General features: G+C 38.4%; 1 protein-coding gene across 1 annotated transcript in view; it reads left to right on the forward strand.

Annotated features, from left to right (window-relative positions):
* Positions 1-16,346, forward strand: part of SPICE1 (spindle and centriole associated protein 1) — a 63,646-nt gene that overhangs the window by 38,748 nt on the left and 8,552 nt on the right. Inside the window, 4 exon segments of the mRNA XM_073804223.1 lie at positions 4,629-4,760; positions 8,025-8,166; positions 9,334-9,558; positions 15,839-16,329. Coding sequence (XP_073660324.1) covers positions 4,629-4,760; positions 8,025-8,166; positions 9,334-9,558; positions 15,839-16,329 — 990 coding nt within the window.

Raw genomic sequence — 16,346 nt, forward strand, 5'->3', positions numbered from 1 at the left:
ATTTGTTGATTTTCCCTTGTTGCTTTTAATATTTTCTCTGTCTTTAATTTTTGTCAATTTGATTAACAACTTATTGACGGGCAATGTATTAATACATCTTTTGTTACCTGAACGTTATTGACCAGAGACGTATCAGTACGTTTTTAGAAAGTGATACAATTAATATCACCGTGTGAAGTTGTTAGGGCTTAAAATTGATCAAGGGTTCATTATACAACTTGCGATTGTCATTATTATTCACGTTTTGCTCCATTAGGTTTTTGTTCCAACATTGTGTAAATTATAAATGCAAGTTTATTATCGTAAAATCTTCAAAAATTATGCATCATGAAATTTTGAGTGAAGAAGAATTTTTCGGTGAATTTTATGCAGATGCTTTCTCTGATTCTTCTAGTGACATATATACTAGTGTCTCAGGAGATGATAGTTCTTCAGAATATAGTTCTGATTCAGCAGATGTGAATATTAGACCAACAAAAAGACAAAAAACCTTAGTGATTGATTCTGATACAGAAAATGAAAATGAAACTCACACTGCTGGATAATGCTTCTTTACTTCTACAGAAGAGTGGGTTGAAGGCAACATTTCACAAAAATTAGAAGACTTTACGGGTGTGTCAGCTGTAACTATTGAATGTAATAACCCACAAAGTGTTAGTGAAATAGCAGAATTAATTTTTGGTAACAACTGTTTCAAGTTGGTTGCTTCTCAAACAAACTTGTATCACCAACAGAATGAAAAATCATAAAAAGTATGATAAGGCTTTAAAATGGACTGATGTAAGCAATAGTGACATGAAGAAGTTTCTTGGATTAATAATTTTGATGGAACAAATAAGAAAGTCACACTGGAAAGAATATTGGTCGACTGACCCCTTGCTTGAAACACCTATCTTTCCAAAGATTTTGACGAGAAGAAGGTTCAAACAAATAATGACATTTCTTCACTTTAATGATAACTTGGAAACTCCACGTCCTGCAGACAGAATTTCAAAAGTTAAATCTCTTTTGGATTGTTTTCTACGAAAATTTCAATCGATCTATGTACCCAAACAAGAGCTATCACTTGAGGAGGCAAAGATAAAGTGGAGAGGACGACTCAGATTCAAAACCTATAGTCCGGGCTTCCCTGGTGGTGCAGTGGTTGAGAGTCCACCTGCCGATGCAGGGGACATGGGTTTGTGCCCCAGTCCGGGAAGATCCCACATGCCGCGGAGTGGCTGGGCCTGCTGAGCCTGCGCATCCAGAGCCTGTGCTCCGCAACGGGAGAGGCCACAACAGTGAGAGGCCTGCTTACCGCAAAAAAAAAACACCTATAATCCCAGAAAACTTACAAAATATGGAATTTTGGTCAGGATGGTTAGCAAAAGTGAAACTGGATATACATGCAGTCTTGAGATTTACATGGGTGAAGGAAAGAAACTGCAAGAAACAATATTATTGGTCCTACAACCTTATCTTGGTTCATGGCACCGTATTTACAAAGACAGTTATTACAAATGTGTCCACATCTGAAATATTGTTGAAAAATAAAACCAGAGTTTGTGGGACTATAAGAGAGAATTGTGGTCTATTAAACCAATTAAAGGAGAAATCTAAAAATCTACAGATGGGAGAAATGACATTCTTACAGAAGAGAGAAGTGATTCTTCTTATATGGAAAGACAAGAGGCTAGTCCGCATGGTGACAACTATTCATGACGCCTCCATAGCATCTACAGGAAAAGAAGACAGGAGGACTGGCCATCAGATAACTAAGCCCACTTGTATATAGAGTATAATAAATATATGAAAGGAGTTGATCGATCTGATCAAATCTGTCCAACTTCAGTGTCCTCTGGAAAACTCTAAAATGGTATAAGAAACTGGGTTTCTTTTGAGTAATTGCAGTTTATTCAATGTGTTTAAAATTTATTGTAGCCTTAATGCACAGAATAAAATGACTTACAAGTAATTTTTATTAGCTAGACAATGGGTAACTGACCATTCTGGTGAATGTAGTGGTAGTCCTGCACCTGGTCCTTCTTGTGGCGTTTCTAAACGAGCCCCCTGCAAAGATCCACCTTGTCAACTATCAGGTAAAATAAAAACATATTCTAGAGGAAATAATACCCACAGGACTAAAAAGAAGTGCCGCCAGAAAGTATAGCATCTGCTCTTTCAGGGGAAAGCACAGTGAAACACAGTACGTTTGTAATAGATGTTCTGTTTCCCTGCACAGAGGTGCCTGCTATACTGCCTATCACACTCTAACAAAATATTAGAATGCTTTAGTAAGACATGTACAAAGTTTCAAATAAATACATTAAGTGTAAAAAAAAGTTGTCAATATTTACTCAAATGCTAGTGTTTCCATATTCACTAACATAACAAATTGCCAGCCACCAGCATTAGTTTCTGCAAAAATCCCCTGGTCAGTAATGTGTTAACATGTGTCTTGGCATGTTCCTCCTTGGGTTTATCCTGTATGAGACTCTCTGTGCTTCCTGGACTTGGATGACTGTTTCCTTTCCCATGTTAGGGAAGTTTTTGGCTATTATCTCTTCACGTATTTTCTCAGGCCCTTTCTGTCTCTCTTCTCCTTCTGGGACTCCTAAAATGCAAATGTTGGTGCATTTAATGTTGTCCCAGAAGTCTCTTAGGCTGTCCCCATTCTTTTCATTCTTTTTTCTTTATTCTGTTCTGCAGCAGTGATTTCCACCATTCTGTCTTCCAGCTCACTTATCCGTTCTTCTGCCTCATTTATTCTTCAGTGGATTCCTTCTAGTGTATTTTTCATTTCAGTTATTGCATTGTTTATCTCTTTTTGTTTGTTCTTTGTATCTTCTAGCTCTTAAACGTTCTCGATCTGTGCATCCATTCTTTTTCTGAGATCTTGGATCATCTTTACTATCATTACTCTGAATTCTTTTTCAGGTAGACTGCCTATCTCCACTTCATTTAGTTGTTCTTCTGGGGTTTTATGTTGTTCCTTTGTCTGGAACATATTCGTCTGTTGTGTCATTTTGTCTAACTTTCTGTGTTTGCGATCCCACAGGCTGCAGGATTATAGTTTGTCTTGCTTCTTGTGTCTGTCTGCTGGTGGATGAAGCTGATCTAAGAGGCTTGTGCAGGCTTCCTGGTAGGAGGGACTGATGCTGACCACTGGTGGGGTCTTGTCTCTCTCGTGGACAGGGCCATGTCAAGGGGTGTGTTTAGAGGTGGCTGTGGGCTCAGGAAGACTTTAAGCAGCCTGTCTGCTGATGGATCAGGCTGTGTTCCTGCCCTGTGGGTTGTTTGGCCTGAGGCATCCCATCACTGGAGCCTTCAGGCTGTTGGGTGGGGCCGGGTCTTGGCATCAAAATGGCAGCCTCCAGGACAGCTCATGCCAATGATTACCCAGTACCCCTGCCACCAGTGTCCTTGTCCTTGTTCCCGCAGTGAGGCACAGCTGCCCCCCACCTCCCCAGGAGACTCTCCAAGACCAGGACGTAGGTCTGGCGCAGGCTCCTCTGCAGTCACTGCTTTTTCCCCTGGGTCCTGGTGTACACGAGACCTTGTGTGTACCCTCCAAGAGTGGCGTTTCTGTTTCCCTCAGTCCTGTGGAGTTCCTGTGATCAGGCCCCCCTGGTTTTCAAAGCCAAATGCTCTGAGGGTTCCTCCTCCCAGTGCCAGACCCCCAGACCAGGGAGCCTGACCTGGGCCCAGAACTCTCACTGCTGTGGGAGAACTTCTGCAATATAATTATGTTCCAGTTTGTGGGTTGCCCACCCGGCAGGTATGGGATCTGACTGTGTCGTGAATGTGCCCCTCCTACTGTCGCGTGGATTCTTATTTATCTTTGGAAGTAGAAGATCTTTTTTGGTAGGTTCCAGTCCTTTTTTGTCAATGGTTGTTTAGTAGTTAGCTGTGATTTTGGTGTTTTCGTGAGAGGAGGTGAGCTCAGGTCCTTCTACTCCACCATCTTGTAGAGATCTATCTAAATTTGCTTTTTAAAGATTTATTATACTGTCAGACTTGTGATAGTCTTACCATTCTTCTACCCAGAAGTTAGGAATCTCTAGGAATGTACTTTTGGCTCTCTGAATGTATTACAGGCTTAGAAGCATGTACTTTTTAGTTAATCACTTGCTTTACAAAGCTAAATCATTTAAACCTGTTTTTTATTTTTAATTATATTTTAGCAAACTTAATTTTTGAATTGGTGGTACATTTACATGGTATGAAATTCAAAGATACAGAAGAATATACGATGAAAAACCTAATTCCCACCCCTAACTTCCATTTAACCTGTTTCCTTCCTTGTAGCCAACTATCATTACCAGATACCAGTGTGCCCTTCTGGAGATGGCCTACATACATTCAAGCAACATGTATATGTACTTCCTTCCACTCTCTTCTATAAAAATTGTAGTTGTTTAATTCTACATACCATTCTGTTCATTGTGTTATATTTAAAGAAGGGAAGAGGATAAAGCAGCACATTATAATCAACTATAAACCTTTTAATAAAAATATTTAATTGTCTTTACTGTCACATAATATATACTTTGTAAGTATTCTCTTCTTTGACAGCTTTGAGTAGAAACTTTTAGTTTTCAACATGTGATGCTATGGATGGGAGTTTATTTGACATTTTTTTTTTGTAGAGTGAGCTCCAACTGCGTAAAGAAGTAGAGACAAGGCAGCAACTGGAACAAGCATTAGGCGATCATCGAGAGCTGATTGATGCTCTGACAGCTGAAGTTCTTCTCCTTAGAGAAGAAAATACTGCTGCCCAGGTACTTAGATGAGATCCCAAACTTTTCTGTGTTTGGTAGTATAAAGCATTTTTATGGATGTATGAGATTCTCTTCTTTGCCTTTGATTTACTTGTGCTGGCATGATTACTTACTGCTTCTTTATTATCATCAAGAGTAACTTTTATGGCACATTTATGATATTGGAGGTAGTATAGTAGAAACTTGGACTACAAATAGTGTAGAATAAGGCTACTGTCTTTAAGAAACTTACTATTTATTGGGGAAGACAGAATCTACATTTAAATGATAACTACCAATATTATAATAGTTTATCCAAAATATGAAATGAGTGTTATGATAGCTACTTTTCATCTCAAAATAGCAGAGGATACCCTTTGAGGAACCCTCCTATAACATACGCTGTTTAAAGTTGTTTATAGTATCTTCAGTATCTTTATTCATCTTTTTGTTCTCAAATAGTGGTTATTATTACCTTTACTTAACAGCCAAAAGAGACTAGAAAATCAGTAGTTAGTAGACAAGTTATGTTTGTGTCAATGGACATTAGATATAAGACATGCAATTTTTTTTATTGATGTATAGTTCACATACCATTTAACTCACCCTTTTAAAGTGTGCAATTCAGTGGTTTCTTAGTATATTCATGGAGTTGTGTACCAGCACCATTAGATAAGTCCAGAGTATTTTCATTAACCCAAAGAGAAACCCCATACTAATTAGCATTCACTCTCCATTCTCTCCTCCCCTCAACCCCTGGTAACCACAAATATACTTTATGTTTTTATAGATTTGCCTAATCTGGATATTTTATATAAGTGGAATCATGCAATATGTGGTGTTTGGTGTCTGGCTTCTTTCACACAACATAGTGTTTTCAGGGTTCATCCATGTTGTCACATGTATCAGTACTACATTCCTCTTTATTGCCCAATAATATTCTAAATATATGCTCTACCACATTTTCCTTATCCATTCATCAGTTGAAGGACATTTGAGTTGTTTCCACTTTTTGTGTGTAATGAATTAATAATGCTGCTATGGACATTCATGTACAAGTATTTGTGTGAACATATATTTTCAATTCTCTTAGGAAGATAGTACACTTTTCAAGTATACTAATACGTTCAACAAATCTTTATTGAGCACTTACTGTGGGCCTGGAACTGTTCTAGGTGCAGGAAATACAGTAATGAACGAAAAAAAAATCTTGGCCCTCAAGGAGCTTATATTCTAAATAAACACACCCCCAAATAGTGAAGTATATTGTAAGTCAGATGGTTATTATGTACTATAAAGAAAAATAAAGCAGGTAAGAGGCATAGGAAGTGCCCAAGGTGGGAAGGTATAAATAGGATGGCCCATGTCTGTCTGAGGAGGTGACATTGAGTAAAGGCCTGAAGGAGGTGAGGAAGCGAGGATGCTGATAGCTGAAGGAAGAGCACTCGAGGCAGAGGAACAGCAAGGGTAAAGGTCCTGAGGTGGGAGCATGGCTATTGAGCTCAAAGCCATCAAGGAGACCAGGGTGGCGGGAGTGGGATGTGGCAGAGGGAGCGCAGGAGGAGACAAGAGCAGGGAAGCCAGATGCAGGCTGAGTGAGAACTTGGGCTTTTGTTCTGAATGAGATGGGAAACCACTGAAGGGTTTTGGATAGAGAAGAGATGTGATCTGACTTAAGTTTTAAGAGAATCACTCTAGGCTGTTGTGTTGAGATTAGATCAGAGATCACTGCCCTAGCTCCATTCAAGCCCTTAGTGCCTCAGGACACTCCTAGACCAAAGAAATACCCAACAGTTCCATTTATTAAGTAGTTAGGTTCAAACAACTTAATAAGCATTTATGTCTTAACAGTTTGGATGCTGTGTGAAAAAAATAATACATGTAAATTGATAGAAAAAGTCTTATTTTTATGATGATTAAATAACCAGTTATTTACTAATGGAATACGTATACATGTTGTACATGAAGCATTGTACAGCTTCTCATAGCTTAGAATCATATTGGACACCATCAGTCTTATTTCCTATTCACAATCATCTTTATGCTGTGTTGCTTTTTAGCACAGCAACTAATGAAAACTCAGCCTCACGAAGATATGACATCATCAGAAGGAATGTATCTTGACCTCATGTTGAATCTGTAAACACTTTAAGCTTGTAGGCAATGTCCCCTGCATTGGCAGGTGGATTCTTAACCACTGCGCCACCAGGGAAGCCCCTTAATATATTTTGAAGTCAACCGGTAGAATGTGCCAATGGATAGGATATGGGGTGAAGGGGAAGATGTGAGAGAAGAGTCAGGAGTTTGGGCCTGAGCAGTTAGAAGGATGGAGTTGTTATTGATGAGGTGGGGATGTTCAGGAGGAGTTTGGTTTTGTGTATTTTAAGTTTGAAAAGCCTATGTGAGTTCCTGGTGGAGATGTTGAGTAGGCCACTAGATATATGAGTGTGGAATTTGGGAAAAATTTGGGCGGATATAAAAATGTTTAGTATACTTCATTCAGCAGTCCTACTAATAATATTTCTGACTTCTGACCACATCTGATTTTTATCTACTGTCTATTCATCTTGGAGATATCTATGTCTGTTTGTGTATATACCATTGGCCCTTGAACAACACTAGTTTGAACTGTGCTGGTTCACTTATACATGAATTTTTTTCAATAAATATGTACTACAGTACTATGCAATCTGTGGTTGGTTGAATCCACAGATGCAGGACCTCAAATATGGAGGGCCAACTGTAAAGTTATACATGAATTTTCACTGTGCAGAGGGTTGATGCCCCTAATTCCTGTGTTCAAGTGTCAACTGTAATATATATACATATGTGGTATAGGTATAGATACATATATAGATACATATGTATAGATATATGTACTCTTTTAACACTATTTTATATACATTACCATAAATTTTTATAATGCTCATGTTTATCAGTTTAAATGTCTATATAATATTCTGTTGAGTTTCCTCCACTTGATGTATCTCTCAGGGTAGCTCGAGAGTCAGTAGTGTATCATCTATATAAAGAGATTTTGTAAATTGAAAGCCCTATGAAAAGGTTAATTCTTATTGTTGTAGCAGTGTATTTATTAATTAATAATATTCCGTGATTTATTAGACCATTCTTCTATCATGGAATTTTAAAAATATTTATAATTATATGTTTTAATGAATGCATTGTTCTAGTATTTGAAAGTCTGAAATGATACAGTTATACACACCTAGGTGATGATTTGTTGTCTGATATGCCAATGATATTATTTTGTTCGTTTTTCTCTAGGCAAGACTTCAGCAGTACATGATCACAACAGATGAGCAGCTTATATCACTCACACATGCCATTAAGAACTGTCCTGTGATAAATAACAAAGAAGGTCAGACATTAGAAAGGGGAGCCACAAGTAGAAATATGGACAGTCTAGGTGAGTGGAATAATCTTACTATCCCAGATTGGGATTAAAATACTTATAGAGAAAAAAAAACTGTAAACTTGTATGTAATTATTGGCTGTTTATGCATAAACAGCATTAACACTATTACATTTGCCACTGCTACTTCCAACTAATATTTATTGGATACTTGCTCTATGCCAAGTACTTTTACAGTGTTTTACATGTATTATCTCGTTTAATCCTCATAATATAGCTTTCATTTAATTTTCAAGAGTTCTTCACTCAGTTTTATGAGGTAGGTGTCATTGTTACCCCCCATTTTTTAGATGAGAAAACTAAGGCTTAGAGAAAGTGTTGGTAACTTAGCAAAGTCACACAAATAGAAAGTAGAAGAACTAGCCTCCTAGACATGTGGGAATTTAATACCAGCACCTTTCATTATGGTGCCCCAGGTTCAGAAGGGGACGGGATGGTCATGGAAAGAAAAAAAAAATACTGACTTTCAGAAATTCATGACTTTAGTTCATTTGTGGTGATGCTTTGAAAACCTTTTTTTCACCTCATGTGCCATCATTGTATGCCATAGGCTGAATAGGACATTTAGGAGTTTTTACTTCTAAGTAATAATTTTGATGAGTGTCTCTGTGTGGAAAGAGTTTTATGTATTTAGGCGCATTTTCTTTCTTTTTTTTTTTTTTTTTTTGCGGTATGCGGGCCTCTCACTGTTGCGGCCTCTCCCGTTGTGGAGCACAGGCTCCGGACACGCAGGCTCAGCGGCCATGGCTCACGGGCCCAGCCACTCCGCAGCATGTGGGATCTTCCCGGACCGGGGCACGAACCCGTGTCCCCTGCATCGGCAGGCAGACCCTCAACCACTGCACCACCAGGGAAGCCCTAGGCGCATTTTCTTAGAAGGGATTCTAAGTGGCTGACTCTAAAATTTAACTTGCATGAGATAAACTCAATGGTGAGGGTGGGTCTTCAAGGGCAGTGCTTTTCTCAAAAACAGCCACTCCTTCCCAGTGCTGGCCCCCCAGGAGCTTTGCCTGTGAGGGACTGCTAAATGAGCATATGGACTAGAAAGTGAAGGCTCCCGAGGCCCCGTGATTTTGCCCTCTGTGGAAATGCATCTAAGTATAAACACCTGAAATGTGCTCATAATTCCTTTGAGTACTCATAGCCTCTCATCTTCTTCAGAGGGTCCAGCTGTAAATGCTAATGTCTCCGTGCCATTGATGTTCAGAGGGGAAGATGTGGTTGAATTGCCACAGGAAGATTTGCCTGTTAAACTGTCTCAGGTGCCAAACCCTCCAGAAAGCAGGAATCTGGCCAGCAATTTTCCAGGGCATATATTTGAGCCAGCGGTATTGTTAACACCACCCAGGCAGAAGAGCAACTCAGAATTCTGTCCTTTGCAGGATGGTAAGCAGGCTTCTTTTAAAGCTATAAGGCAGCTGTTTTTTTATGCTTCATATATGTAAAATATTGTGTTCATTTTTCCCTGATAAACAGAATTTTAAAAGATACTGATTACCATACCTAATCTTTAAGCTGAAGGAGGGTCTTTCAGGGTGGTTTATATCATGTGTATTACACTTATGGTGAAATGTGACAGTGAATTTCATTATGTATCTGTTCCATCAGACATTGTAAATATTAATTGAACTCAGATCAAAGGACCAAAGTCCTCAGCAATAAAATGCAGAGTAAGGGGAATCCCATTTGTGTCTATGGTCCAGGGGCACAGGAAGAGGTAAGAAACAAGGGGAGATTGTACTTCGGAGAGTAAGGAAAGTTTAACCAAGGAAAGACAGGAACTGTGACTAAGAGGATTTTGTAAGTCAGATCTGATTATTAACCTCTTTTTTAGAAAAAGTTTTTAACTCAGTCAGCTTGGAGAATTTTATAATGAAAGCCTATGTATAATTAAAAGTAGCTTTAGAATTACTTTTGCAGCACATATAAAGAGAACTTTGAATAATATTTTAAAAATTTATTATTAATCCTTCGCTCATAGATTCTTAAAACTTGGAGCTCATGGATGGTCTTCAGATGTTCCATGGACTCCTTCACTGTTTGGAAAATTATGTTTATTTGTCCACATGTACATTTTTCTGGAGCTATAGCTTTCATTTCATTTTCAGAAGAGTTCTTCAATCAAAAAAACTACCTTAGAGGTTCCTCCAAAGTTTTTAGAAAAATGTTATTCAGCCCTGATTTGCCTAAATTTTTCTTTCTTTAAAAAGAGTGTTTATATTTTTATGTAGAGGAACAGAAGAATAATTTTTATTGTCATTAGGACATACAGAATTTGTCAGATTTTCTGCACTTCGTTTCCCTTAGAGGACGTGAAAAGACCATAAGAGGTTAAAGAAAATGACAAATCCTTGCTGTTATAAAATTTGTTTTAGCATTTACAATGCAAATGTAGAGTTTGTCAGATCTGTGTGGTGCAGGGGGACAGCGCTAGGCTGAGGGTCAAAAGTGCTGGAATCTTGGCCTGCCGGTCCAGTGACTAGCTGTGCGTCATGGGGATAAGATACCTCTCCTGGACTTTAGTTTTCCTGTCTCTCAAATGAGAGTCTTTTCCTTTATCTTTAATGTCCTTCCAGCTCTACAGTTCTGTGATTTGATATTTCCTCTTTAGAGGTCTAGTAAGTATTATTAACATTGGCTAGATTTACAAAATATAATTTCAATTCTGATTTCTGTGCAAGTTAGCTTTTCATTCCTTAAAGTAATTTTTCAAATGTTTGCATGTTATTAATGGGCTTGCCTAATGATCTCTTATGAGATATTGTAAATTATTTTTCATTGGTGATAACAAGGTAGCTTGAAATCCTTTTAAAGAAATAATTATAATAAATATTTTTACTCTGCAAATATATTAACTGTTCGTGAAAGCAAATTATTCAGGGATTGCTCTAGACAACATTTTTTTAGCATCTTCAGCAGGTTCTGCATTGAAAATAACACTGCACATTTCTTTTACAGTGTGCAGATAGAACTACCTTGGAATATGTATTCTAAATTGGTGAAGTTTTATTAACATACTTTTCAGCATTTTCTTTGGAATGCTCACATGTAAAGAGTTGTTCAGTTAAACTGAACATGCAGAGATGAGAGGTACATAGGGTGCATCATCAGTGTTCAGTTATGCTCTAGAACAACTGTTCAATAGAACTTTCTGTGATGATAAAAAATGTTCTATATCTCCCCCATTTAATATGGTAGCCACTATTAGCCTTATGGGACTGCTGAGAACCTGAAATGTGGCTACTGTGACTGATGGAACTGAATTTTAAATTTTATTTAATTTTAATTAAAGTTTGAATATGAATAGTCACGTATAACCAGAGGCTGCCATATTGGACAGTGTTGTTCTAGAATTTCCCATCATAAATACTTTCCTTTAGCTACTAATCAATTTCTACTTTCTTTTATAACCATGCTTCTTGAAAGAGTGGTATACATATGCTGTTTTCACTTTCTTATCTTCCATTCACTTTTTAAAGTATTCATTTAATTCATATTTGCGGGTGGTTAAAAAAAGCACATACAAGGGTCTCCTCCTCCTCCACCTCTAGGCCTACCGCAAGAGGCAGTTATTTTTATCCCAGTTTGATGTCTGTTTATCTGATGGTGATCTTAATAATTAACATAAAATATTTTCACATCTCTTTTCTTGAAGTATCAACTTTACACAATCATTATAGACTCTCCCTTATTAAAGAAGAGGGTTTAATTCATCTTAACACCTGCCTCTCTTCTCTATCTAATTTGGATAATTATGTTTTTATTTTTATTTCTTCTGTTGCAGAACTTCATGACTTTAAATACTTTCTATTTCTTTTTCATTAACTTTAGGCAGTATCTATTAGCTCTCTGCTATGAGAGGAGAACACTAACTCCCCTCCCTTCCTTCTTCCTCTCCTTTGTTTCCACCTCGCATCTTCAGTCACCTTTACCTTTCCTTTGGTAGTATCAAATTTGTTAACATTTACAATGTTCCATTACCATTATATCTTCTCTGTCTCATCTATAGATGGATACTGACATTGAAAACAAATAACAATTACATTTTCTTTTTGGGTCCATTGTTACTATCAGTCCTTGTGCCACACAAAAGGAAAAAGTTCATAGTATGAAGGTCAGGGTGAATTCTTATTTCACTTCATCATTTGCTCAGAATGTTTTATTTGGCTCTGTGTTTATACTGTGATTTTCTTGTTCTGTTTTTATTTTGCCTGAAGATTCAAATTGCTTTTATCGTCTTGTTGACAAAAGTATAATGTGCCTTCACCCATTTCATTTGCACGTCCTTTAGTCATTCCACTTTAACGCCAGAGATACCTTCCCAGAGCCCACCAACCTCTGTTCCAGTCTCAACGGATTGCTTCCTGGGCCTGTTGCACAGCGCTTATCCTGGGACTTGCTGTTATCACACTTTAAAAAAATATATTTATTTATTTTATTTTTGGCTGTGTCAGGTCTTAGTTGTGGCACACAGGATCTTCGTTGAGGCACGTGGGATCTTTCGTTGTGGTGTGTGGACTTTTCTCGAGTTGTGGCATGCAGGCTCCAGAGCACATGGGCTCTGTAGTTGTGGCACATGGGTTCTCTAGTTGTGGCTCGTGTGCTCAGTAGTTGCGGCACGTGGGCTTAGTTGCCCCGCAGCATGTGGGATCTTAGGTCCCCCACCAGGGATTGAACCTGCATCCCCTGCATTGGAAGGCAGATTCTTAACCACTGGACCACCAGGGAAGTCCCTGTTATCACACTGTTGGTTTGGATCTGCTGCATCCTAGATTCCATTTCTTCCTCTTTTTTGGTTTTCTCCCTCAATTTTCTGAAAGAAGACATCAGAAGGGGTATATAGAAGGTAAACTTTGAGTTTTTGAAAATCTGAAAATATTGTCATTTTTCTCTTATACTTGATTGATGATTTGGCTAGAAATAGAATTCTAGGTCCTTAGTCCCTTTTCCTGAGAAATTAAAGGCATTGTTCCATTGATTTTTATTATCCAGTGTTGCAGTCAAGATGTCTGGTTTCATATCGCAGTATTATTTCTTTGTATTTTTGACCTACTCTTTCTCTGTGGAAGCTTTTAGCATCCCTTTATTTTTATTCTGAAATTGCACAGGGTGTATCTAAATGTGGGTTTTTTCCTCATTACTGTGAGGCACCCGTGGGACCTTTCCGTCAGAAGACATGACTTTCTGCAGTTTGGGGAAATTATATGTTGACCTTCTGGATTATTTTCTCATGTATTTGGCCTTATATCTTCCTTCTTATATTTTGGAAGTATTTTTCACTTTATATTCAAGCCTGACTTTTACATTTTTGTATTTCACCAACCATATTTTTAATTTCCAATCAAGGACCCTTTCTTATTTTCTGATTGTCCTTTTTTCCATTGCTGCTCATTATGAATGCAATATCTTCCAGAAACTCTCTTCCGAGGAAACCAGTTAAAATTTTGTTACATTTTCCTCTGTACCTGAATTTTCTTTCTTCTCTTCTTAGTCTGTTCTATTTATCTATCCTGGCCTTTCTTTTTTGTGCTGCTGGCTTTCCTTAATGTCTGGTCATCCTTTATTGTCCATTCATATTTAAGAATAAATGACTAGGTTGAATAGTGTAGGTAGCTGGCATAAGTTTTCTCCTCTATGATGTAGGTAAGGCTAGGTCTGTTTTCCCAATATGTTTTGCCTTAAGTAGTTGCTTTGCGCATATGGGCATGAGATGTTAACTGCAGGCTTCCTGTAACATATGGAAGCAGGATCCAGCTATCCAATTGCGTCTACCACATTTGCTCTTTCCAACCCTGTTTTTTTTGTTGTTGTTGTTTTCAAGGATGGGTGTCAGAAGTTGTGAGCAACAGGTTGACTGACATCACTGTATAAAAGACAAGCTTTCAAGTAATTCCCCAGTTTAGCCCTACTTTTCTTTTTCTCTGTACCTGTCAGCTTTGAGCCTGCAGCCTTTTCAGTACTGCCCAAAAGAAACTGGCTTTACCTGTAGCTTCTTTTTAATTAATAGACATATTCTGGACTGTGGCTTCTGCACAATTTCATTCTTTCACACACTTCCCATCCACTCTCAGTCTTCCAGAAATGTGTTGAAATATCTAGTTTGCTACTGCTTCTCCCCAGACCATTATCTTTACTGGTGTGAATTTATTTGTGTTTATATTTCCTTACTGTCAGTTAAAGAAGGCGAGATAAATGTATGCTCAGTCTGTAGTCTTGAAATAGAAGCATCTATTCCCCCGATGCACTCCCATATTTGTCATTCTACCTAAATCACTCTTGCTAAGGGCTCCAGTGGCCAATGTGTTGTTAACTCCGCTGTACGCTTTCTGTCCTTATGTTTCTAGGTCTTACAGTAATATTACACACAGTTAACCACTGCCTCTTTGTTTCCTTGAAACCACATTCTTGTAATATTTCTTTGTCTTTCTGGCTGCTCCATTTCAGTCTGCTTTGCCAGCTTCTCCTCCTTTATCTGACTCTAAATGTTGAGTTCTTCGTGTCTTGTTACTGGTTTCTTCTCTCACTCTCTTCTTTCTCTCTAAATAATCTCACTCGTTCTTGTGGCTTCCATAAGATGTTACGGAAAAGCCCGAATGAACTTTTTGACACACCCAGTATATGCCCAGCGACCTCCAGTTTTGGATCTTAGCCTAGATAGTCTCTTAAGTTTCTGACCCATGTTTCATCTGCTTGGATGGATATATAGGCACCTTAAACTTAGCATGTTCAGAACAATTCTTAATAATCCTCCTTCCACCAAATCTGTTCTCCTTGTCTTCTCCATGTCAGTAAATGGCATCACCATCCATTCACTTGTGCATGCCATCTGGCTCTGTGCGTTTCCCTCACTCCCTACTTTCAGTTCATCACTCTCAGTTCTATTGCCAAAATATTTCTCAAATGTATCTACTTCTCTCCATCTTTATAGCAAACATACCTTAGTCAAAGCTACCATCATCTTTCTTCTTGACTACTACAGTTGCTTATTGGTCTCCCTACTTCTATTCCTGGACCTTCCAATTATCGACAGAATTTAAGAAATGTAAATTATGTAAATTGAGTCATTCTCAAACCTCCAGGTTTCATTGCTCTTGGATTAAATTATAAAATTTCTAACATGGCTTTTAAAAGCTCTGCAAGAAATGGCCCTGTATGCCTGTCTGGTTTCATATACTCCCAGTTCTGCCTTGTTGCTATGCTACAGCCAGACTGGCCTCCTTTCTTTGCTGTTTCCTATTTTGGGGCCTTCACATATGTTGTCCTCTCTGACTGTAATGTTCTTTGCTCTACTTTCTGTCATATATGTAATCATTTAAAAACTTTACTTCTTCAGAGATGCTTCCCCTGCCCATCCTCAGTTTACATTATATATCTATACTCCCCCCAAGATTCCCAGGTATGAGTTAATATATGTGTTAAAATGTGAACTTGGTAGATGGTTTTTCACAAGGATGCCGCTAAAGCTCTAAGGAATATAAAAGACTCTGTACTTCATTGTTAGCGCTGGTATTGCTGGTAAGTTCTCTGCTAAAATAAATGAGGCATTCAGAAACCAAATCCTTCTATTGAAATATTTCTCTAACTACTAAGGAGGGCTAATGAGATGATTATAGTGCCAGCTGTGGTTAAGTGGTACATGTTTCTTATGCTTTAATTTTATCTACAGTATTGAGGAGGACTGTTCAAACTCGTCCTGCCCCACGAATTCCTCCAACCGTGGAAGTAATTGAGAAGGAACAAAACTGGGAAAAGAAGACCGTACCTACTGGCACAGACATTCAGAATTCAAGTGAAGAGAGTCATCTCTTTACTCAGAGGTGGAGGGCCTCTCACATGGGAGAAGATTTGCAGAACAAAACCCAGGCTCCTTTTGTTAACCCCTCACAGCCCCTCTGCAATTCCCGTTCAAGCACTCAGCAGTCAAGAAACCCCGCACTCTCAGAAGAACCCCCAGTATTGGGAGATGGGCAACAGCGTAGAACAAATGAGACATTAATACAAAGAAAGGACATCATGGCACGAATTGCTGAGTTGACACTGCAGAATTCAACTATCAAGGCACACCTGAATAATATTATTGGGCCAGGGGGAGAGCAAGGGGATGGACTTCGGGAGTTTAACAAACAGGAGACGAGTCATGCCAGCGACATGACCTCTGTGAGTACTAGTTAAGG

This window comes from Tursiops truncatus, chromosome 4 (genome assembly GCF_011762595.2).
Source record: "Tursiops truncatus isolate mTurTru1 chromosome 4, mTurTru1.mat.Y, whole genome shotgun sequence".
In the NCBI taxonomy this organism is placed as follows: Eukaryota; Metazoa; Chordata; class Mammalia; order Artiodactyla; family Delphinidae; genus Tursiops; species Tursiops truncatus.